We start from the raw sequence: 23,494 nt of genomic DNA on the forward strand, positions 1-23,494 counted from the left end.
GAACAATTTTTGGAGGGAACCTTTCGCATAAGCGCCCTCCCTCTAATACTCTAATAAGCCCCCATCTAAAAACTACATAAATCGATAAACCCCCGCAGGGCTAATTCGAGGGTTTAGAGTAGCAATACCATGTCATCTGGGCGCAGGGGCGAAACTACTGGGGGGTATGGGGGTGCTGCACCCCCCCCAATCTTCAAAAAAGCAGATTTTGTCGGGCAAATTTATGGAAATACCATCTAGAAATACGTTGTTGAGAAAAATCAATCAATAATTTTTTTTCTAAATGTATGAAACTTTCATCATACATTCATAAGGAGTTATGCCCCAAAATTATCTTAAGGTTTTACACTTACGGTTCGAAAGTATTGCACCCTTCGCTAGAAAATGGTCATACAGACGCCAAAGTTTTTTAACTAAAAAAATTCGAATAACCGTAACAAGTAACAGAAAGTTTTGATCAGTTCAAGCGGGAAATAATATAAAATTTATCAAGAAATTGTAGTTAAGATATGAATTGCAAAAAACTTTTGAGTTTATTCTATTTCTGAAAAATATCCATGATTACAAAAACACGAAAATTGAGCTTTGATGATAGGTGTACCTGTAAAATACCTCCAATAAAAACTTTCCCTTGCTTGAGGGATTTTGTTATGGTGAATTTAGAGATACGTACTTTGTGCTTGGGTGTCTAAAAATGTTGAAATTGCTTCCGGAGCAACCAAAAATTGAAAATGAAACTCAGAAAATGCAACTGAAGCTCTTTTTTGCTGAAACATTGTAATCTGCGTAGCTGTTTCTAAATTCCGAAATTTCCAAGCTGTCACTCTCATAATTTTTTAATTTTAATTTTTGCGGCTCTGGTACCCAGGGTACTTGACTTTAAACAAACAGCCTGGGCCGATGATTTCAGCCCTTGAGGCGATGTGCTTCAAAAATGAAGTTCATGTATGACACCCCCTTTCATCAAGCATGCCACGCCCTTTCATCGGGCATCTAAGCTTCATACCCCCCTAATGAAAATAGTGAAGTTTCGCCCCTGACTGGGCGGGGCAAGCTGAGCCACCTCAGTTACTGTCTTTCTTGCTGAGGCTCCTCCCAACTTCACAATGCCACGTGATAGCCTCGAATTGGCACAATCTCCAAGAACTGGCAGGCAAGTTTGTCGTACGAAGGTAAAGAATGTGTGATCAAGAGGAACAAGATAACGAACTGATTGCCCTAGAGGCGATTTATGATGCAAGACAGTTCGTTCGTTCGACTGATGAGCCAGGTGGTGAGCTGAGGGTTTACCTTCATCTAGAAGAGCCGTTTTTAGTAGTTTTTAAATCACTTGACGATGGGACCAAGCATTTCGAGGACATGCTAGTGAAATATCTACCGCCCATCATTCTCAGCTTCAGTTACCCACATGATTACCCTTCTACTTCTCCGCCACTGTTTGCATTATCATGCAAATGGTTAAATACTTCACAGGTAAGTTGCTGATTATGTTTTGTTTTGCAACATTGAAGACCAGAACTTTCTGCATGACAAGGTTTTATAAATTTAAATTGAGGCATGCTTTGATTACACCGCGGCTTCGATCCAAGCTATATAAGAAAGCCCGTAAAAGTGAGAAAGTAAGAGCGATTTATGCATGTATGCATCAAAACCATTATTCAAACCCTAGTCAGTATTGGCATTTTATTTCAAACTTGATACCTTTCTGAATTGCATAACAAATAGAAAGTTACTATGGTAATCTGATTCTACAGGTTTTCCAAATTTACTTGTATTTTGAGCAAGAATTTCAAATATTCTGAGTTTTAGATTTGTCCTGTGCTAACATGGAGCTGTTCTCCTTCCAGTTGTCTTCCTAGCAAACCTGCCAAAACCTGGTCAAAGCCCCTAGGAAAAGTGCCACATTCTTGTCTTCATCCTTTTTGTTTGGGAATGAACTTCAATAAGCAGAGATACAAAACATTTCATGGTGATCAAAAGTATTTTGTAGGAAGTCTTCCCTTAATGTAAAACATTATGTTCTATTCTGAAAGTCTTTAGGCCACTTAAAATTTGCAAACAGATTTGGCCAGTGGGCCATAGATTGCCCATTCCTGTCGTTAAGCTTATACAGTTTTTTGTATCATTGGTCAGAGATGCTATCCGTAAATGCCCTTTTCTTAAAACAAAGAAATTAAAAGAAAATCTCAAATAAGTTTGTTCTCATGCTCAAAATTTTGATATTGATAAGTTACATATGGACTATAGACCCAATTTGTACATATAGTTACACAAGTTACAGATGCAAATATGAACCAATTTTGTGCAAGTAATCTTTAAAAACCAATCTTGTGTATTTAGAATCCATTCATTCATGATGATTTTCTGCATTTCAGTATAACATATTAAGTGATTGGGCTGTAATTCCATGGCATTGTGAACTTTTCTGCATCAATCTGCATCAACCGGATCTCTTTATAGAATCTGGCCAAAATATTTGGCCATTACCGGATTTTTCTGTAATAAAAACATTTTGAGATTCTTTGCAAGAAAATGCATAAGGAAAAGAACGAAGAGAACAATTTTATGAATATACCATTCCATCCTCATGTTTCCAGATGACAAGCACTTTCAATTCAAATCTATTTTCAAGGTGCTTTTTTTATCGTCAAAGTAAGTACTGTACTTTCTCAAAAATATGCCACAGCCTACTTTTTATTTGAAATGAAATTGTTTGCTCTACATTTTAGTCAGCTTATTTTCAAGGTGTTTTTTTTTTAAAAGACACTATCCATTTTATACTATCTGTGTTAATACTATTCATGATCCTCCAAAGCCCAATCTACACTGCACTTCTTAACCCGAGTTAAATACAGGTTAAGTTAACATGGGTTAAACACTAAACGATTTACACTTCAAATTAGCTTTTCAGCGCTCAAAGTGAATCTGGGGTGAGCCTGGGTCAAGATTTGGTGCTCTTTAGTATATCAACTGTCAACTGTAATAGCTACAGAGCCTGAGAGGTATATCAACATGCCATGCATACCACGCAAAGAAAGTCCTTTCCTTTGGTGGAAGCAGCACCAAACTACCTTCCCCCACATTATCAAACTAGCCCAACAATATTTGTCTACCCCAGAATCTAGTGTATATTCAGAGCTCTTTTCAGAAACTGGAAACTTCTTCTTAGAGAGGCTCTTTCTAAGGGATGTGAGAAGTTCCTTTTTCTGCATCCTAACCTTGGGCCACTTTAACTTTTGAAAAACTGCTGTTTGGGGCGCTTTTAACTTTTAGAATTATGTTCAAGTTTGTTCTATTGCTTTTATTTCTTGTTTGTTCGTTGTGTTTACTTTTTTATAAGCAGTTTCTCTAGAAATTTTCTTTCTTCTAATTAAAATTCTGGAAAATCTGGCAAATGGCCGGATTTTGGAGACATTTGGCCAAAACTGGATTTTAAAAAAATCAGGGATCCAGCACCGGATTATCCGGCCTACCAGATATCCGGTACACCCTAATTTTAGATGTAAATATTTGTAAAAATATGAGGATAAGTGGGCACTTTTCATTTCAATTTTCAACAATATGAAGGGTTGATTAGTGGATTTTCTATTGGTCTGGGGCTAGCCCCGAAAGCTCAGGATCTGATACACATTTTTGTCTAGTTTTCAAATAAAACACAGGCAGTATTAGGTTATTTAACAAAGGATCTAAACAAACCAAAGAACGGGCAAGGAGTTTAGGAAGTGTGGCACAAGTCATTCCTATATAAATATATGAAATATATGCAAAATTGCCCTTCTACGAAAATGATATCCATTAGTTAAAGCTACCAAATTAAAGAAAATAGCTGAAATGATGAAAATGCTTAAATTAGCTGAAATTGAAGAAAATGCAAATTTGTTACAAATTTGTAAGTATATAAATCTAAAACTTGGAGGGGGCTGAGTCCCTTTAGCCAAAATACACAGGTCCCCATAACTTCCTGTGTTGGAAAAAAATTCTCTCTTCATTATAGACAAGTCTTGCTTAGCTGCAAGTAGATGTGCAATATTGCTTTGATGCAATCACAAAAGCTCATTCTGTTTTATTGCAATATTTTGCAGCTCTCCATCTTGTGCAAACAGCTTGATGCATTGTGGGAAAATGGTGGTGAAGGATCTGTTATAATGTTTGAGTGGATGAGTTTTTTGACAGATAATGCAAAGTCTTTGCTGGGCATAGTTCCACCTTGGGAAATCAATGATGTTGAAATTCAAAGATCACAAAGTTTTGGGGCAAAGAACCTCGATATTGAAAATCTAGAAGAAACTGATCGCAGGGCATTTCAGGATGTTGTTTCTTTGGCAGAAGTGCATTGTTGTCTGGAAGATTTCAACCATAATGAAAAACAGCGTCAGTTTAGCTTGAATGTTTATTCCTGTGGTGTTTGCTTTCTGGAAAAACTTGGTGACAAATGCATCTCATTTTATCCCTGTTCCCACGTCTACTGCAATGATTGCATGTCTGAATACTTCAGCGTTAAAATCCGGGATGGTGCTGTGAAGGCACTTACATGCCCATTTGAGAAATGCAATTCACAAGCATTTCCAAACCAGGTGAGGGATCTGGTAGATGCGGATGCCTATGAGAAATATGAAAAATTTCTGCTCCAGTCAAGTCTTGACTGTATGAGCGATATCATATATTGCCCCCGAGAACTTTGTCAATCGCCAGTATTGTTAGAGAGTGGTTCTTCAATGGAAATTTGCGCCAAGTGCTCATTTGCCTTCTGCATTATCTGCAAAAGGTCCTACCATGGAGTGGCACCATGTCCATTTGATGAAAAAGAATTAAAAATGCTCCGCAAGACCTATGCTTCTGCGGGTCCAGCAGAGCGCGATGCTTTAGAAAAACGGTATGGGAAGAGAAACCTGAAGTTTGTAGTTGAAGAAGCATTTTCTGAAGCCTGGATTAAGAAAAACTCAAAAAAATGTCCTTACTGCAGTGCATTAATTCAAAAAATTGATGGTTGCAATAAAATGACTTGCTTCCGTTGCAATGGCTACTTTTGCTGGCTGTGCCAGACAAAACTGTCCAAATCGTCACCATATTTACATTTTAACAATCCTCAAAGTGCTTGCTTTAACAGATTGTTCGAAGGCGTGTTGATTACCGGAGATATTTATGAAGATGAAATCGGATTCTAAATTTAAATTCAATTATTCTTTAAAAACTGTGTTTCTATTTTTTAAATGTTTGCGCGATTCTGCAGCCTATTGCAATATATCGTAGTCATTAGTCTTAGTGCAACTTCACATCCCCAACAAACAGTTGACTTGAAATCTTGTCCAAACAATTTATTGTTGAATAAGAACACCTTCGCCATTGCCATGAATTTACGCGGTGTTATCTGGATGCGAAAATTCTAGGATTTTAATTCCTTAACTAAAACGAAGCCTAGCCTAGGTACATTTCACAAGTTTAACCCGTTTTATCATATGATACATAACTCAAGCTAACTCTTAAGCCCATAGGGTATTGCCAGCCTACGAACGTTGGGGGCTGAGTTCTAAGCAGGTTGAAAAATCTTTGGTCATACGCCATTGTGTGGTAAAATAAAAAAGTTGTTACATTTTCAGATTGTTTCTATCCTATAATGGCAGTCTGTGAATCAGTTTACATAAGTGACACTTTGTTCGCCCTACAAGATTTTTTTTGTTTTATACTAGTCGTGAGACCAAAATCATCTCACGTGTAGCAAATTTGTGGTCATGTGCAAACTAGAATCGATATTAAATATTTCTTCATGTGCAATTTCGTTTTATGATTAGAAACCAGTGGCGGTTTTAAGGGGGGTCCAGGGGGGCATGACCCCTGGCCCCGCGCTTATGGTAACCAAAAGGGGCCCGACACCGATTAAAGAGAAATTGTAAAGTACAAGGGTCCCACAGATGTTTTTGGCCCCGCAGACCCTAAAACCGCTGCTGTTAATAACTGTGTATATTCGTTTATAGTTTTGTGTTAGATAAAAGCTGTTAATTCTGTTTTTCTATGTCAACAAAGCTTTTTAAGCTGTTTATGGTTATTTTTGCTATTGAGCATTGAAAAGACAACATCCACAATACTTGTATTCTATCCCCTTTCCTGCAAAGCGGCTCTTCCTATTCCTTTCTGCTTAGGTCAGGTGTATGGTTGAAATGATGTTCTATCCTTGTTTCAGTGTCTACCAATTGGGTATCCAATTTTCAATATCGAAACAAATTCAAATGCGGGAAATATTTTCAAAACATCAAATGGGTAAATGAAATTTGTTTTAAACATAGGCGCGCTATTAAAAGAAGTTATTTGCGGTAGAATTCTTTGCGATTCAGTATATCAAAAATATTATACTTTGCGGATGAGGCCTTTCCCCGAAATCCTGAAGAGGTATTTTTTGTGACTGTCCGCTATAATTCGGAGTCTAAATTTTTGGATCAAGAGATTCTGACACTGTCAAATTTCAATTCTTCAAAGGTCAACGGAAAGCAATTCTTGCGCAATTAATCTCTTTCTTAAAGGTACACAGACTGACGATGAAGCGAAGAATGCATATAAGAAGCGTGATTCTCTGATCTTATGAAAGTTTTGAAACTTCAAAGAAACATTGGCCTGCTGAACTGGGATACCCTATTTCTATAGAAAATGAAAGAAAGACGATTCAGAATACTCTTTCGTGAAAGGTTCTGGCAGCGTTTGGCATAGTGTAGGGTTTAGAAGACTTTAGAACAAAGTTTTAGGTGGTAAAGGAACCAATCTAAAACCGCGCCCCTCTACCTAGAGCGTTTCTCCAAAACTTTGAACAAAAGGTGGACTGGGAGTGGAACGATGAACGAGTAAAAACCTATTATTGGGCAAACGAGTCGAAACCCCTCTTATTTCAGGCTATTATTCTATCCATTGGTCTGAACCAATGAGAAAGTGCATCATATGGGCATGCGCAGTAGGGCGAAGGCAAAATCGACACCTTATGGCGCTTCACAGCATTTTATAAAAACTAATAAATATCATAGTTACACGAGTTTCATTCTCAGTCTTCTCATGACACCCTTTAATTTCATTTCTGGTAAATTCCTATAACGGCCAAGGATAAATGTTCTACCAGATACTATGCGATGTGAAAATGACAAGGTCGATTGTAGCTGCGCTTGCGCATACGATCAGGGGGGCTATTGGAGAAAAGACTGCTGGTTATCAAACTCTTTCTATTTAAAATATGACTCTAAACGACATGGTAACTACAAATCACTTGAGGAAGGAGCCAAGCATCGGGCCTGCCCCAGGAAACGGCGTGGCGGCACTGCTTGTAGGCACTAACTATTCGAAAGATAATCATGCAGAACTGTATCGGTGGGGAGACACAATTTGGCAAAACTAATTAGAAATTATTGGCAAGTCCTTCAAAACCAGAGTGAAAGAAGATAAAAACCATTTAATGTTCATGAACAAATGAAACCCTACTCTAGTTACACTTTTTGAAACTTGAGCAAATGATTAAAGATCATCAAAATATGCAGCTGAACTGGAACATATAAGCGATAGAAGAAACATTAAACTACAAAAAACTGATTTGACGTTCCTTAATATGAATACCGTATAAAAGGGCACTACCTTGCCAAAACTTAAAGAATTTTCTTCAAAATTTGGCGCCATCTCATCAAAACCCAGCACTAGCCAATTTACAAAAACGTCGATGGAAAAAAGATTAAGACAATAATTGAAGGGAAATAGCCGAGAACCTTAATGACCATCTTTTTCAGTGAAATATTTGGGTTTACTGACAAGTATCACTAACAACGTACTTTAAGGTAGGATGAACAGCCAACACATTACTTTACTAAAAGAAGATGCAGCTGCAGATGTCAACAAAACAGCCAAAAGCAGTTGTACAGCAACCAGAGTTAGAACTTAAACTCAACATTGAAAGTGAAAGGCCTAGACAAATAATATTTTTTAATTATCGACAAAACGCAATTGAATGGGAGTTGTAATGACTACTGCAGATTTTAAGACGGGTGATAAGGAGAAACATAGCTTCGTGTTAAGTTTTAAAAACAAATCGTTGCAAAATGTATACTTATCTAACTTTGAGGAATTCCAAAAGTAAATATCAAATGTCTAGGAAAACCTAAGCACAGTGTTAGTGAAGGTATCGGGCCGACAATTTACTATACATTGTAACCCTTAGCTAACTAACCAGATTCGAATTCGACCACTTCTTTGCATTGCATCGTTTCGTTGATTTACAAAAAACAATCCATATGATCTCATCAGCATAAACTTGCATCTTCTTTCAAAAATTTTCATTCATAATTATCATCGAAAGAGTGCTGGTTATCAACTTTGTTGACGAAAAAATTACCATGCCAATTTGTTTACAATCCATTGAGATATTTTCGATGTGGAATGTCCCTAAATCTTCACCATGACAGCAAACATCTGAATTCTAAGAATTAGACAACAAAATCACCATTTTCTTCTGATAAAACGAAATGGTCATCTCCCTGGATCAGTATCAGCATCTTTCAAAATGGAGTTCGACTATCCAAAACAGCTTTGAAAAGGTTTGTTATGTTATTGTGAAAGTATGTTTCATCATAAACTGACGACAACTCTAATTTCATTGGCAGATGACCAAATTAGTTCCAAAATCACTTCTGCAAAATGAATCCTAAAATCTTCCTTTTAGTTTCCAGTCCACCTTCGAAGCCGTCAGCTCTTTGACATAAAAATTTAATTGGATGGTTGAAGCAAGTTATGCAACTTTAATTGGGTGGTTGAAGCAAGTTATGCAACTTTAATTGGGTGGTTGAAGCAAGTTATGCAACTTTAATTGGGTGGTTGAATCATTGTAGATATCGTAGCTAGGGAGTTTTTCTTATAGCAGTCTGCAAGTTGGTTAACAAAACTGTTTGATAAAATATCAAATAGATGGTTTTTAGAATCTTCTTATCTGATGAGGCAGGCCGTGCCCTTGAAGTCCAGGTCTACCTACACTTCTGCTGTGAATTGGTCCACGGATGTGAGAGGAGCCAATAATTGTTCCTGAAATCGGTACTTGGAAACCAGTTCCAGAATTAAGGGTAGGTAGCATGTTTCGGCTTCTGTTCCAGTTGTCTTGGCTTGATGGTCTTGAAGCAATATGCGGCTGCCCTGCCGAAACAACCTGATGTGTCATAACAGATGGTGGTTGGTAACTTCTGTTTGGTATGTCTTGCCTTGCCACTACGTCATTTCTTGGAATACCACGAGAATAGGAATCTCTTGAATCAAGCTCAGAAGCACGCTGTTGATATCCCCTTTGGATTGGGACATCTCTGGGTACTTCCCGCGCAGGTAGATCACGTGAATGGCCTGACTGGCTTGGTGGAGCCCTTCCTCGTGATTCTTGAAGCCCAGCTTGAGCAAGGAGTTCTTGCGCTCTTCTTGAAACAGTAATATCAACGCTTTGGCGCCTACTTATGTCATCAGTGTCTGGGTAACCAGAAACCAAACGGTCACTTTCACGGCCATAAAAATCTCTTCCACCTCTGGAATCACGGCTAGAAGCAGTAGGCCGATCTCTGTCCTCACGTCTGTCATCATGCCTGTCATCTCTTCTGATTTCCAGCCGGTCGTCAAGCCTTTCATCTCTTCTTTGATCACGACGATCATTTCTCCAATCAGGAGGATCTTGCTTTGGAATTCTGCTTGCTGCGGCAATTGACAATGCATCATTGACAGTCATGGTTACTTGCTGGTCAAAAGCAGAACTTCCAAGAATTCCACTGACACCTGCTCGCTCTAAAATCTCAGTCAGGGTCTTTGGGGGGTTTCGTAATTCTTGATTTTCAAGCCAGCTATCATCTCTCTGCTTCTCTTCTGCATCATAATACTGAATACCTTCTCCATCTCTGTGGGATGGACGATCACCCCTGCTACCAGATCTTTCAGAACCCCTTCCTCGATCAGCATCTCTTAAAATATCCGAAGCCAATTTTCGTGGTGATCTGTCCCTATCATCTCTTGAAGAAACAACCCTTCTCTGATTTCTGGATAATACATCATCTCTCCTTTCATCTCGGCGAGGTACCTCTTCACGCCTGACATCCGCTGTGTGTGCACTGATAGGAGATCTGTCCCTTGTTCTGCTTGTGCTATAGCTAAATGGAGAAGAATCTCTACCTGCCTTAGGCAATGACGTTCCACTGTAGCCAGCATCATGAGAAGAGTGTCTGCTTCCATCTCTTTTGCTTGAATAATCTGAATGCCCACTTGATTCTGGTCTTCCTCTATCTTCCTTTCTTTGTGTTCCAGTATCAGTGACCCTGCTATCACGAGTGCTATGTGTTCCTCCAAAAAAATCTGATGGCCTGCCCCCATGTCCTACTTTTGAAGATTCTAGTGCATGCCTCTTTGGCTCTGGATGATAACCATCCTCCACTCTTTCTCCTCCTGTCTCTCTTCTTCCAGACGATGATGACCTTTTCAAGGCATATCTTCTTTCAAATTCCAGTCTCTCTCTTTCTAAACGCTCTCTTTCAGTCTTGATTTTCTCCAACTCTTCCCTTTCTTTTCTCAATCTATCATAAGCGATCCTTTCTCGCTCCTTCCTTTCACGCTCCAATCTTTCTTTTTCTATTCTTTCTCTTTCCTCTCTTTCTCGTTTTGCCCTTTCCTTTTCTAAACGTTCTCTTTCAAGGCGGGCTTCTCTTTCTCTCCTTTCTTTTTCAAGACGCTCTTTTTCTTCCCTTTCTCTTTCCTTCTCTCTTCTTTCTTGCGCTAACCTTTCGCGCTCTCTCTTCTTCCTCATCTCTCTTTCCCGTTCCAACTCTCTCTGTCTTTCTCTTTCTCGTCTCATCCTTTCCTCTTCTTTCCTTGCTCTTTCTCGTCTTTCACGTTCCCTTGCCTCCTGTGCCTTTCTTCTTTCTTCCCTCAATTGCCTTTCCTTTTCTCTCTCTTTTCTTCGTCGTTCTTCTCTTTGTCTTCTCTCTTTTTCAATTTTCTGCTGCCGTTCCTCTTTAAGTTCATTTAATGATTTGACCTTTCTATCACTGCTAGGTTCAGACGATTTCCCCTTCTCCTTTGATTCATCTGTCTTGCGAGAGTCTTTACTCTTGTCTCTGTCATGACTTTTAGATCTCTGGCGTTCACGACTTCTTGGACGGTGTCTGCTACGACTTCCAGAGCGCCTATGCCTATCTGACCCTCTTCTATCCTTTGATCTAGAGTCCGATCTGCCTTTCTCATCACTCTTTTTGTCTTTATTCTCTTTGTTTTCCGTGGATGGCTCCTTTTTGTCTGATGTTAAGCCTTAAAGAAACAATAGCTCTTAACACAACATTATTTGGCAACACTGTATTTATAAGTCTTATTCAAAAGCTGAATTAGGAGTCATATTTAGATGTCACTAGCTAGTTTACACTATTATCAATTACACACCTTGACTTCAAACCAGGGCTAAAAAATAGGCGTACAAATGATGTTAGTTTCTGATCCACCTAACGTTTCGCTAAAAACAGATTCAAATCATAAAAAATTGCCGAGACCTTGCATAAAACCTTTTCGAAATTTTTCAGAAAAGTTTTTACTAAATAAAGAAAACATGTTTGACAAAACTAATGACCATCAAATATTTTTGGGGAAAAACCTCTGCCATCAATCCACTGAGGAAACCTTTAAACCTGTAAAACTTCTGAGATAAGGACAGTTTCTCAAAAATGGACTGTGTTTTAAGGTAGTTTATTAACTCCAAGTCACATATCTTCGTATATGATACTTGTCCGCTTGTACACTGATTTTCAGGCTGTGACGATACCATACATCTTTCTAGAAAATTTATAAGTCCTGCATCCTTTAAAAGCAGGAAAGGAGAAAAATATTCATAGTTTCTTGTCTCGATAAATTGACTCAAAGCTGCAAAATCAACCATACCTTTTCAAAATAATCTCACCTTGCTTTTGAGCCTTAACTACCTTTTGAGGTTGTTTTTTGTCATCTGGTTTCTTTTCTAAAATAGGTCAAAACATATCCGGTTTAATTATCATGGATACAACTGGAAAAACAAGCTGGAAAATTTGGAAGCGACCCAGTCTAGCTACATCCTGGTAAAACTTGAAAAGTGCTGTTGGATAAAAATAAGTTTTAGATCCTACCAAGAAATGATTTGGCTTTCTCCTGCGAGAAGAAGAAAACAAAATTCAGGGAATTTTTGGAACTTTATATTGATTTGCTTTCTCTTTTTAGTTCAATAGATATCTAATACAAGATATCTGCTTAAAATCTAATAACTTAAACAGAGTCAAAAAAGTCTCCTGAAAAAGTGCAAGAAGTCACTTGAGCCAGTAAAAAGGTGCGCCACTTTGAATTTTTGTTTGTTCAACTCCAAACTTCAAGAGTCTTTTTAAAGATACTTTATATATCAACAGGTAAATAAGCCGCGCATGAGATTGATTTAATTGACACAGATGTTACTGAGTTGATTGTCTGGTTGAAAAGGAAATTAGATTTACCCACACTGGCATTATCAATACAACAATATCAACATGGTATGTTATTGTGGTAAGCCTGCATGTTGTGGAGAAAGTGCAGTTAGGATTACCACAATGTTCTGCGCATTAGTCCAATAAATATAATTGCTGCTATTGTGAATTCTCATTGACAACTGTTTCTACTAAAGAAACTCACCTTGTTTAGGAGGGGGTTTCTTTGGCGTCGGGTCATGTTTTGCCTGAAAATATAACCAAAACGGTAAGTGACAGCAGCGCTTCAAGATAACAAAAGACATAGAAACAATACATCATGCCTTTATTATCAATTCTCAATCATTTGTCCCAGCATGTATTATGCATGTAAGGGTAAAGACCCTACATAGAACTTCATGTTCAAAATATTTTCACCAAGTAGAGTAGTGATTATTTGATTTTCCTGGAAGCATATGTAGGAAGTCATTGAAGTTGAGGTCAGACCCACAAACATTTTGACAGATAGAGGCACCAGGAAGAAAAAATGGAAAAATCAACCACAGAAGTCAGGATCATTTGAACTTGTATTAACTATTACTTGCATACTCTTTTCTAAACCCTCAACTACAAGCCAAAATTGTTTGGCGAACTGCAAAAAGTATTACAATTGGACCCAACAATCATACAGCCAAATACAAGCTTACCCTCTCCACTGTCACAATCTTCCCATGAATCTCAGTTTTGTCTAGCTTTTCAATGCATTTAGCAGCTTCCTCAGTTGACGACATTGTTACAAATCCAAAGCAATGTGTGCCAGGGGAACGGGCACTTGTAACAACCTTTGCTCCAATAACCTAGGGAACAATGAGAAATAATTCACAAACAGCCTTGTTTTAATAGGCAAAAATTTGTGAAACCAGGAATATACTTATACACTTGAGTACTTTTACAATGACCAAACTTAAATAAAAAAAGCACGCTAGCTATTCTGTGCAGCATATCTCTCTCCACAAGGCCTTTCCAGTTCCACAATTTTTTGATGGTTTTAAAAGGCTGACAATTAAGAATAAAAACCTGATATTTTATCAAATGTAGTTTACCTTTCCATGTGCAGAGAAGGTCATCTTCAGATCAACTGCTCGCGTAACTGACGAAAGACCACTGATCCACAAACTCTTGGTGATTTCCTTTTTGCTGTCCTTGTCAGGTTGAACTGGGCTTTTGGCTGGTGCCTCCTTTGCTTTGTCATTTTTCAGTTCCTGCTTTGTATCACCTGAAATCTTGGTCCCTTCATCCTTACTGAAAACACAAAAGAAGAGGTTTGCGCTTATTATTTACTTACATGATCAGAGATATAAAAGAGCATCATATTGGGAAAAATTATCTTAATACAAAAAGCTACAATAAATAAACAAATAACAATTTGAAAGGAAAGGGATGTGTGACACGAAAATACTTAACAACAAATAGACCTATGTTTATAAAAGAGTTAAAAAAATAGCTTGAACATAACATTCACCAACTAGCCTTACTAAATACTTCAGTATGTTTAGGCTTTTCAGTGGTATTCAAAGAAAATTTGATCATTAACTTTCCTGGTTGTGTTCATCTACATCTCTGAATTTTTATACCCAAACTCCAGCTTTGATTGATTGCAGTTGAATTAAGTTTGCAATAATTTACAGACAACTTGGTCTTCACTTTTTCATTATTATACCAAAGACAACGGTCTATAAATTCTGTTGTTATCTAATATTTTTAAGTTATCTAAATAAGAAAACTGAAACAAAACAAACCGACTGTTTAATTGTTTGTTGCTCAATGTGAAATTCTTATTACTTGCCAAAGAAGGAAGGGGGTTTATCAAGTGTAAGGTTTAAGATAATTGAATACTGGCTTGTGCTGAAGTGCATAAAAACAAAAGGACTAACTAAAATAAATTAATCTTTTTAACAGCTAAAAGCTATAGAAACAAAAATTACTTAATGGGAAAATTGCATCTGTCTGTCTAAGACATGAACAAATTCGACATTGCAAAATAAAACAAAGAAGTTCAATTGTTGCCCAAGCTGCAAGGCTGCAAAACCCGAAACAAAACTGACAGAAGAACAAGTATCTCATTTTACAGTTCGTACATAACTATAATTTAAAAAAAGACAAGCATACACAGATCAAATTTTATATAGACAGAAACTACTAGGAAACAATTTGGTTTTGTGGCTGACCGATTACCCTTTCAGCTACATCTATGTAATAAGAGATGTAAGTAACAGGTAGCCTTTTAAGTATAGTTGTGAATCATGCTATCTACAACAGTCTTCAAAGTACCAACAGACCAAATTGGTCAAGAACAGTCTCAAATATTTAAAATTTATTTTTTACCCTTAAAGAGAATAGCATTTAAGTTTCTCTCAAGGTGAAAATGAGGAACATTTTTAGTACATACATTTATATAAGAACTGAAAGCGGTTAGAATAGAACATCAAAAAAATAAAACTAAGTGAAAAGTATAGCTATCATATATGTAGTTACTAACAAAGTCAATGGTAACTGCCTGACAACCCTTTTGTTACAGTGTACTTACCCAATGAACTTGTCAACTGGAAAAAAATCCTTAGAAATTCATTTTTAACGCACCTGGTTTCTTCTGCTTTAGATTTATCAGAAAGTCTTTCTGAAGAATTGTTCTTTTCACTTTCTATACCACTAACATTCATTTGTTTGTCTTGAATAATAGTTTTTTCTGTTTCATTTCCTTTAACATTGTCAGAATCTTCCACTGTTTCCATTTTGATGTCTTCCTTGTCGTTGACACTACTATCACCCTCGTCTTCATTTAAGGAAACATCTGCATCTTCTGCCTTAGAAGCTCCTTCTGCTTCACCCTGAGAAGACTCTTCACACCTATCATCAACTTCATCTCTTTTTTGCACTAATCCATCTCGATCCTCTACAAATTCCTCTTGAGATACCTCACTCTCCTCTATGGCAGATTCTCCTTCTTTTTTATTCTCAACATCATCTCTAACTTGCACATTGTTGGAATCACCTTCTGTGTTATCCTCTTCTAAGTCCCCTGTTCTTTCTTCCTCGACCAATCTTTCTTCCTCTTCTTGATATTCTTCTTTGGTGTCTTGTACTAATTCACCATTATCATCTTTTTCTGCATTTTCTCTTTCTAATTCTTCCTCTTCTTCTTCAGTTTTTTCATCAAGAAACTTCTTCTCAACTTCATCACTCCCTTGGCCATCTTCCAAATGGCCAGTTGCATCTCCATCCACATCTTCCATGACATCATCTTCCTGTTGCTGTTCAACTTCATCCACTGTATCTTCTTCCTCTACAACAGCTTCTTCATCCTCATATTCTTCTTCTTGATCTTGAAAATTGCTTTCATTATATTCTTCACCAGCTTCAAATTCTTCTTCTCCTGCATCTTCAAACTGTTCATCGCCATCCACAACCTCATATGCTTCATCCATTTCACCTTCTTCACCTTCATATTCTGCCTCCTCATAATCACCTTCTTCTTCCTGACCTTCCACTTCCTCATCATACATACCATCTTGAAAAAAGTTATCTGGGTTTTCACAGGAGCCCTTAGATTCATCAATAATGTCCCCACCTTCAGTTTCACAAGCAACAGAGTCATTTGTATTAACGATTAGTGATTCTGAAAGTGTTTGCTGATTTTCTCCCGTATAATCTAGCGCATGCCCAGCATCAGTGCTTATTTCTTCCATGGATCCATCTGCTTGTAGAAAACATGTACAAATATGAAAAGAAATCATAAAGGTTGGGTCCATGTGCAATGGAACAATTTTCAAAGCCAGTACCTTTTCAATGAAGGCATATTTGACAATCAAATAAAAGTAAATAAGACAAGTAAAAAAACCAAGGGCATGGTCATCAAGATGCAAGAAATTCGGACAAAACATAGTTTTATTGAAAGAAAGCAAAAACTTGTAGAACAACAAGAGAAATACTGCAGCTCATAAGAAAGAAAATAATCTCTCCATTAATATAATTCACGCTTCTTGCAAACATTATATTGCAAGACATTTGGTATCTAGACAATACTGGCAACAATACCCTGATGCAATAAAAATGATAATCACTAAAAATCTCCTTATCCCTAATCATGCCTTCAACGAACTGCTGATAGTGGATGTGAAAAGCAAACCGAGGCTGTTAAGGATGGTAGGCGGTTGATGACTGTACTCTCAAGAGCCACAAAAACATGCCCAGTGCAGAGAAATATTCTTTACACATCACTTTGTAAAGAGACAGCAATCATAGAGAATATCATGGAAAGATCCTCTGTGGAAGATCCAAGTCATTTTTCGAAATTGAATTGACAAATATCCATGTAAATATTCCATGCTTTTGAGCAAAATCAGGCTGAAGCCACAATTCAGTTAATAAGTGAAGTTTGGCCTGTCAAGCAAATTGATAGCCAGATATCCTTTCTTTGGGCTCTCAAGCTGTATTTTACCTCCACCTTGTAAATGTTGCATGGAAAATGGTCCTCATCAACAAATGCATTGCCCACAAAAACTGCAGTCATATTCATTCTTTGTAACCAAGAGCAATGCATACTTTAATTCCAATCCTTGGCAATCACTTTCCTGTACAGCATCTGTGACAATTGTCTACATTTACACATTGCCTCTAAAACTGTTTGCTTCCTTGGGCGAATGTGGATGGTTGCAGCTCATCCAAGCAGGGGCACTTCCGTAGCACCTCAATCAAACTCACATAATCTGCTGAAACATGTAGCTTGTGACTTTAGTACTGTTTATATTCTCAATGAATGGCTTTATAGATCATCAAAGAAGAGAATTTCGCTGTGCTTGATGGAAAACTCCACAATCTTTTTCATTGCCTTGCCATTATCTTAAGTGCCTATAACATCCAATATCAGCATTTCAAAACTATACAGTATAATCCCAATAATCAAACCACAAAGGAAACAAAGAAAACTGTTTAAGGCAATGGAAGTTTGAATGTTCATGGGATTTGACATGTTCAAGGCCAAGGCACGAACAGTCCAAGCTAATGGGGGGTTGAGTTAATGAGGGTTCAACTTACCAGGACTATACTGTAACTTTTTATCCAAAAAACATAATTTCTTAAAGTTACCAACTAAGAAAAAGGTTGGAGGTTGGAGGGAAATAGCTGATGAAAACAACTGCCTCTATACAAAACTTTTTATTACCTTCACCTTGAGCATCACTGGCATCATCCTAAATTAAAAAATAAATAATCAGGATATCTTTGCTGTGGTGTTCAAATTGATAATATGTAACAAAAATTTTATACCAACACAATGAGAATAATGGTTCCTAAACATTCACAAACCAAACCTTCTCAGAGTTTGCAATACCATTATTCAATTGGGGTGAAAGCCGCAGTACATACTCTGGTTGTCTATATTATTGGAATTTTTAAATTCTATTGTAGCTCAACAAGGTCAAACAATTCTTCTGTAGCCTAAACAATTCAAGGCTGAATGAAATTCAGATTCTCAGAAATTCATATTGAAGAAGTTTCACAACCAAAATAATGGGAAAACAGCCTATTAAACAGTACGATTCCATGATGGTGTTGCAAACTCTGTGATGGTCCGGTCAAAGACAGCATAAAATTCTGCCTTTACTGGATTTTTTAATACCAAAATGTTCCTATGGATGAAAATTAAGAAAATGTCTAGCCATATCTAATGAATTTTCTCTTTCTTTGACAAAGTAATGGCGGCCCACACTTGATGTCATTTCCAAAGGATATTTGGGGTCTGTTTTTTGCTTGCTTACTTAAGTTTTCCAATATCAATGAAAAAACCCAGAAAAGATTTTACAGCAAATAAAATTTTGTAAGATCAAGACATTAATCATTGAACTGCAACTTAGAGGATAAAGAGGGTAGGGATCCTCATCTGATATTGAAAAGACATAATTTGGTAACATATATCAACTAGCAACACCAAAGAAGCTCACTTTACCAAGTACATAAATATAAACATAATAATTTTCTTAAATTTGAAGCTCTTAAACAATGTGCTGATATGCCGAAAATTTTAAGAAATGTTTTTATTCTTGCTCAATCTACCAGATGGTTCAATCAGATAAAACTTCTTGGCTGGTTAGGCAAGTTTGGAGGCTAGGAAAATTATAAGTATACTTACATGTTCAGTTGTTTTTAGCATTCTCTTTCCTTAAAAAATTGGAAGAAATGTGTCAGTGATAATGTTTTTAATTATTTAAGTCAGAAAGAGCCCAAAAACATGGCAGTCTTGCAGCTAAGTAGAATGAGCAAGGTTATGGAACAAAATATCTACATTGCTGTAATTACTTTTGAAAAAAAAATTTCACTGCTTGCTGCTAGGGGTGTACCGGATCAGGATTTTCAGAATCCGGCAAGAACCGGATTTACCGGATTTCTTCGTGGAATATCTGGCTGGATTTTACCGGATAATCTAGCCATTTATGGACTTTTCAGTAATAAAAAGTTTTGAGCCACTTAGCGAAAAAATGTATAGCAAGAAGATCAATTTAAGCCAAAAAGGCCAAATCAAAAACTTTCTCAAAAATCCATTGAGCAGACACTGGTTATATTTCCATGCTTGTGCCTGTTAGATAATTTCTTAACTTAGATAAGAATCTCACTTTTTTCCAAAACCCTTTGCTAATATCATGATAATATTTAGGTTAGGTGATAAAATTTGGAATTTGGTTAACACTTTGTAGTTAACTACTAATTATTACATGAATGTAGTAATTACTCATTAATTTTAGACGTTTTGCTGAAAAGGCCAACAAGGTCAAATTTAAGTAGTAAGCAAAAAACAATTTTTCCAGGCAATCTAAATCTAAAAACCAAAAATGAAAAATTTGGTCCAAAAATGAAAAATTTGGCCTAAAAATCTGGCAACCCTGGACCAAATTTGTGAATTATATCATCCAGTCTTCCTGTTTCGTGATGACGAGCACTTTCATTTCAAATAGTGAATCATACTAACAAAACTTTCAAAATGAAGAGAATTCTAAGTTATCTAATCATGTTCAAGAAACACCAACATTGTAGAATATTGTTCAAATTTTGTGCTAAGGCACTATATGGACAAAAAGAATTTCTTTCATGACAGTTATCAGTTATCAGTGTGTTATCCTCAGAAAATAGAATTCCATGAGAAATTCAAGCATATATGTGTTTTAGTAAATTGATATAATAGAATGATTACTAAAACACAGACACCTGGATTACATATCAGGCCATCCTCGGAAAGACATGCAATTGCACATGCACATCTTGACACCTGCCTTGTTTCCCCAAAAAGTGCAGTTTATTGCATGCCTATGAGTTACCACCTTTACAGGAAACATACTTAGGCCATTTGATTTCACATTTTAATTTCACATTGTTTTTAGTTTCTCAATCCAACACAAAACTTGTGCTTGTACATTGTACCGTTTTCCTTTAATCTTGGATTTTAGGCTTTATCTATTCGAGAATGCTTTAGTGCATGTTTGCCTTTGTTTTAATGTCCTTTGCACAATAGTGTTTTGATATCGGATTCAACCATTTACAAGTATCTGATTGGTTTCAACCCAAACAGGGCCTTAGCATGCTCAAACTTCTTCATTTTCACCTTTACCTGTCTACTGAGAAGTAAATGTCAGTGTTTGTGCATTCACACTGCTCACAGAAACAAACTGAATAAAGATTCCTATTTTTTGGTTGCGACCATTCACACTGCTTCCATTGTCTTAAATTTGTTTTGGAGTGTTTCGAAAAGCCCCCTTTTTAGTGCATTCCCACCGTTCACAAAAATGGAGAAATAATATCAGCTTTGTGGTTTTTACCGTTACACTGTTCGTTTTCATTTTTGTAATGTTTGTTTTCAAATACCTGTTTTCGTGGTTTTGATCTTTCATACTGCGTCTGTTTTTCTTCACATTGTTCAGTGCGTTTTCAAAATCATCTATTTTTGTGGATATTCATTTTGATAGTATTACAAAAACCACCATTTTTGTGTTGTTCTGGTGCTTTCAAAAAAATTTTATATTCCATTTGCGAAATAGCTTTGAAAAAAGAAAATGTTTACCCTTGTGCAAAATAAGTAATGTAAAAATGGGTAAAAATTTTGTTCTGCGACTAAATGATCTTTGTCATGCTACATGCAAAAATCACCCGATTGCACCCCTTGATTTGCCAAGGATTGCGATTCACTGCATGCCTGGAATTCCTGGAATGGCTTATATATATACGGTTCCTGTGTAGTCCTTGTTTTAGATGTGTCCCAAGTATTCCCATATGACCAATAGAAAATGACAATTAAAAATATAGCAGTTCATTAAAAATCAATGTCAACGATTCCATTTCTAATAGGAGCACAAGTGGTCATTTAAAATTGTCAGCATTCGGAAATTGCTGTTTACAAGGGAAATATTTATCACTGGAAAACACAAGAAACACCAAGTGTGTGCCTGTGTGCTCATATATCCCCACTTAAAGCAGTGGTGGAGACTTGGTAGAATATTGGGGGTGAGCCTAATGTTTTAATACTGTTTTAAAACAGAAAGCCCATTGTCTTCCAAAATATTGGGTAAGCAAATACCCTCTCTGTCCCCCAGATGTCGGCCACTGACTGAAAGCTTTGATGAAAGCTCTTCTACCTGATGAAAGCCTTTCTAAATTAAGCATCAACATGATTGTACAAAAAGATATAAGACATACTGACATTCATAGTCACAATGGAGATGGCTATGACATTGTGAAAGCACTACAAAACAGAAGTTTTGTTTTGTGAGTCCTCCCCCATAACTCTGTCCCTTTATAAAATACATGGGGCATGTTAAATGAAATATAAATGATTAATACTAGCAAATCATACTTGGTGTACTTTTCCTCGCAGATGTCTTTTTGTCAATATCTTGGGGCTCAGATGTCGGTGTTACTGCCTCAGGAGTACCAATGCTTTCATCTAGAAGTGCCTAAGAAGAACAAGTCATTATATATATTACCAAATGACTTTACTAAATCAATAGACAAAAGCGTTCTGCTTTTACAAATATGAAAGTTTTGGTTCTTGTTCCTACTTCCAAGAAATGCTTGTGTCTAAGAAAATGTCTTCATTGGAACATGTCTATATAATTTAGTTCCTTGGCACATGGTGGGTTTGTTTTCACATAGGCTAGAGCATCTCTTCTTGCAAGGCCTGATGTAAAACTTGTGCAAGCATGTACAGTCATTTTAGTCATGTTGCACATGCAATCACATTGAAAAAAATATCAAGAGGGACAACCAGCAAAGTCTTCTGCAAAATAATCTTCATTATCTTCCGATGAACTTAACTTTATACAAACTGTTTCCCCTTCTGCACTTTTCTTTCCAGACAGAATCTCCCGTGAAAGTAGATCTTCTGCCTTTTTCCAAATAAATTTCAGTATATATGATAAGAAAGTACATACTTAATTTCCTTTTGCTTGAATAACAAGTTAATTTTACAGTCCTTTTTAATATGTTGCCTAGGTACACAGGAAAATGCTCCTTTGCACTTTAAGGTAGTTCTGTGACACATTTGCACAACTGAGCATCTCAAACAGCAAGAACTGCAATTTTGGTGTGCAATTTCAATTTTGGTATGGAGCACTGCACTGACCTAGTTCATGAATCTGCCATACTTTGTATATTGGACAAAGAAGTTTGCTGCAATTTTAATAAAAAAACAATTCTGCTGTAGGTTATCAGATCTGGTGTATAACATCCCTTGTGCACAACTTTCTCTAAACCTTTTTTTCAGGGAATCCAAAGTACTCTTTTGATTACAAACTTAAAAGCTACAGCAGCTCTTGAATAAATTTGTTCAATGCATGGTGTAAAAACATTACCAAATTCCAGCTCTATAGCAGCAGCCACTTGTGAGGAATTTATTTGTTGAGCTTAAAGCGACTGTTGTTTATGCAAGAAATTCTAAACGGCAGCTGTCGTATTTTAATAATATTTACTAGGAAATATTAAACAGCTATCTTTTTGATTATAAGAAATGTTTAATTGTCAAGCCTCACACCGTTCTCTGCTTCGTTTGCCCAATTGAAGAAACTTGAACATTTTGAAATATAGTTATATTTGTCGGAGAAAGGAGACTATCAATGTCTTTCATGTCAAACAGCAGCAACCCTCTGGTTATTGTCCGCAGACATGAAGTGTCCGCAGAGACGGGACGGGGAGACCAAATTACCTCATCAAGGACTCCTTCTAAAGATCACATTTTGTTGATATAGCTCAAAACATTTAAGACAAAAATTTTTTTGGATATTCTTAGAAAGACATCCCTTCGCTTGGTATCATAGTCACAAGAAGTAATGGAAAACCAAGCTCACCTTCTCCAGCCTCTTCACGAGGTCAGCCTTTAGGCCTTTGGTGTCAATTCCTCTTTGCTCAAGTTCCAGTCTAAGGTCAGCAACTCTTAGATCTGAAATCTTTTTACCCTCAACAAGGGGACTTGAAGCAGACATTGTCACAGCTTCAGGTGCCTCGACCTAGCGATAAACTCTTTCTTGATACCGTCAAAATCAAAATGGCGTGCTCTTCTCGTCTTCTCCTCAACCAACGTTTCTTGAGCTGCACATGCGTGCTACAACCACGGGGTTGCAGAAAACAATAGCAATGACAATAAATCGCCTCCGCAGTAAAAACCAAGAGGGCTGAGAGACGGGAAAATGGAATCACAGAATAGACTGGGGGGGACTGGGGGGGACTGGGGGGGACACGTCCCCCCAGTTCTCGGCAGGATCAATTTTGCATTTCGTCTAAATCCGATGAGAAAATGTTGGGGAGGGGTAATATTTTGGCAACGTATTTTTTGTGATGTAATCCTATGATTTTCAAACTGCCTTTACATAGCCAAAAGTGAGTAATAGGCGTTCCCTTCAGGTAAAAATTGCATTCCTTGTTAGTAAAAGGGGGTTTTCTGGTGCTAAAAGAGGCGTGGTCCAAAATATTTTGTTTTGTCCCCCCCCCCCCAGAGCGAAGTGGCTGGCGCCGCCATTGACGCC

At 37.1% G+C, this 23,494-nt stretch overlaps 2 protein-coding genes across 3 annotated transcripts; one reads left to right on the plus strand and one right to left on the minus strand.

Moving 5' to 3' along the window:
* Positions 1-208: 208 nt before the first annotated feature.
* LOC135686493 (E3 ubiquitin-protein ligase RNF14) lies at positions 209-7,674 on the plus strand. The gene is made up of 2 exons (XM_065202739.2): positions 209-1,473; positions 4,083-7,674. Exons 1-2 carry the CDS (start codon positions 1,180-1,182, stop codon positions 5,163-5,165), a joined length of 1,377 nt encoding a protein of 458 aa, XP_065058811.2. The 5' UTR covers positions 209-1,179; the 3' UTR covers positions 5,166-7,674.
* Positions 7,426-23,070, minus strand: LOC135686473 (uncharacterized). 2 transcript variants are annotated; one of them, XM_065202716.2, is made up of 10 exons: positions 22,820-23,070; positions 21,331-21,430; positions 18,622-18,650; positions 17,656-17,683; positions 15,075-16,188; positions 13,538-13,736; positions 13,142-13,291; positions 12,661-12,703; positions 11,927-11,983; positions 7,426-11,286 (listed from the first exon to the last, which is right to left on the minus strand). In XM_065202716.2, exons 1-10 carry the CDS (start codon positions 22,952-22,954, stop codon positions 8,933-8,935), a joined length of 4,209 nt encoding a protein of 1,402 aa, XP_065058788.2. In that variant the 5' UTR covers positions 22,955-23,070; the 3' UTR covers positions 7,426-8,932. The 2 variants fall into 2 exon arrangements, with proteins under 2 accessions (XP_065058788.2, XP_065058787.2); XM_065202715.2 differs by having other exon boundaries at positions 15,075-16,191.
* Between the last annotated feature and the right edge of the window lie 424 nt (positions 23,071-23,494).

Source organism: Rhopilema esculentum, chromosome 6 (genome assembly GCF_057945365.1).
Source record: "Rhopilema esculentum isolate cy_ngs chromosome 6, ASM5794536v1, whole genome shotgun sequence".
NCBI classification, from domain to species: Eukaryota; Metazoa; Cnidaria; class Scyphozoa; order Rhizostomeae; family Rhizostomatidae; genus Rhopilema; species Rhopilema esculentum.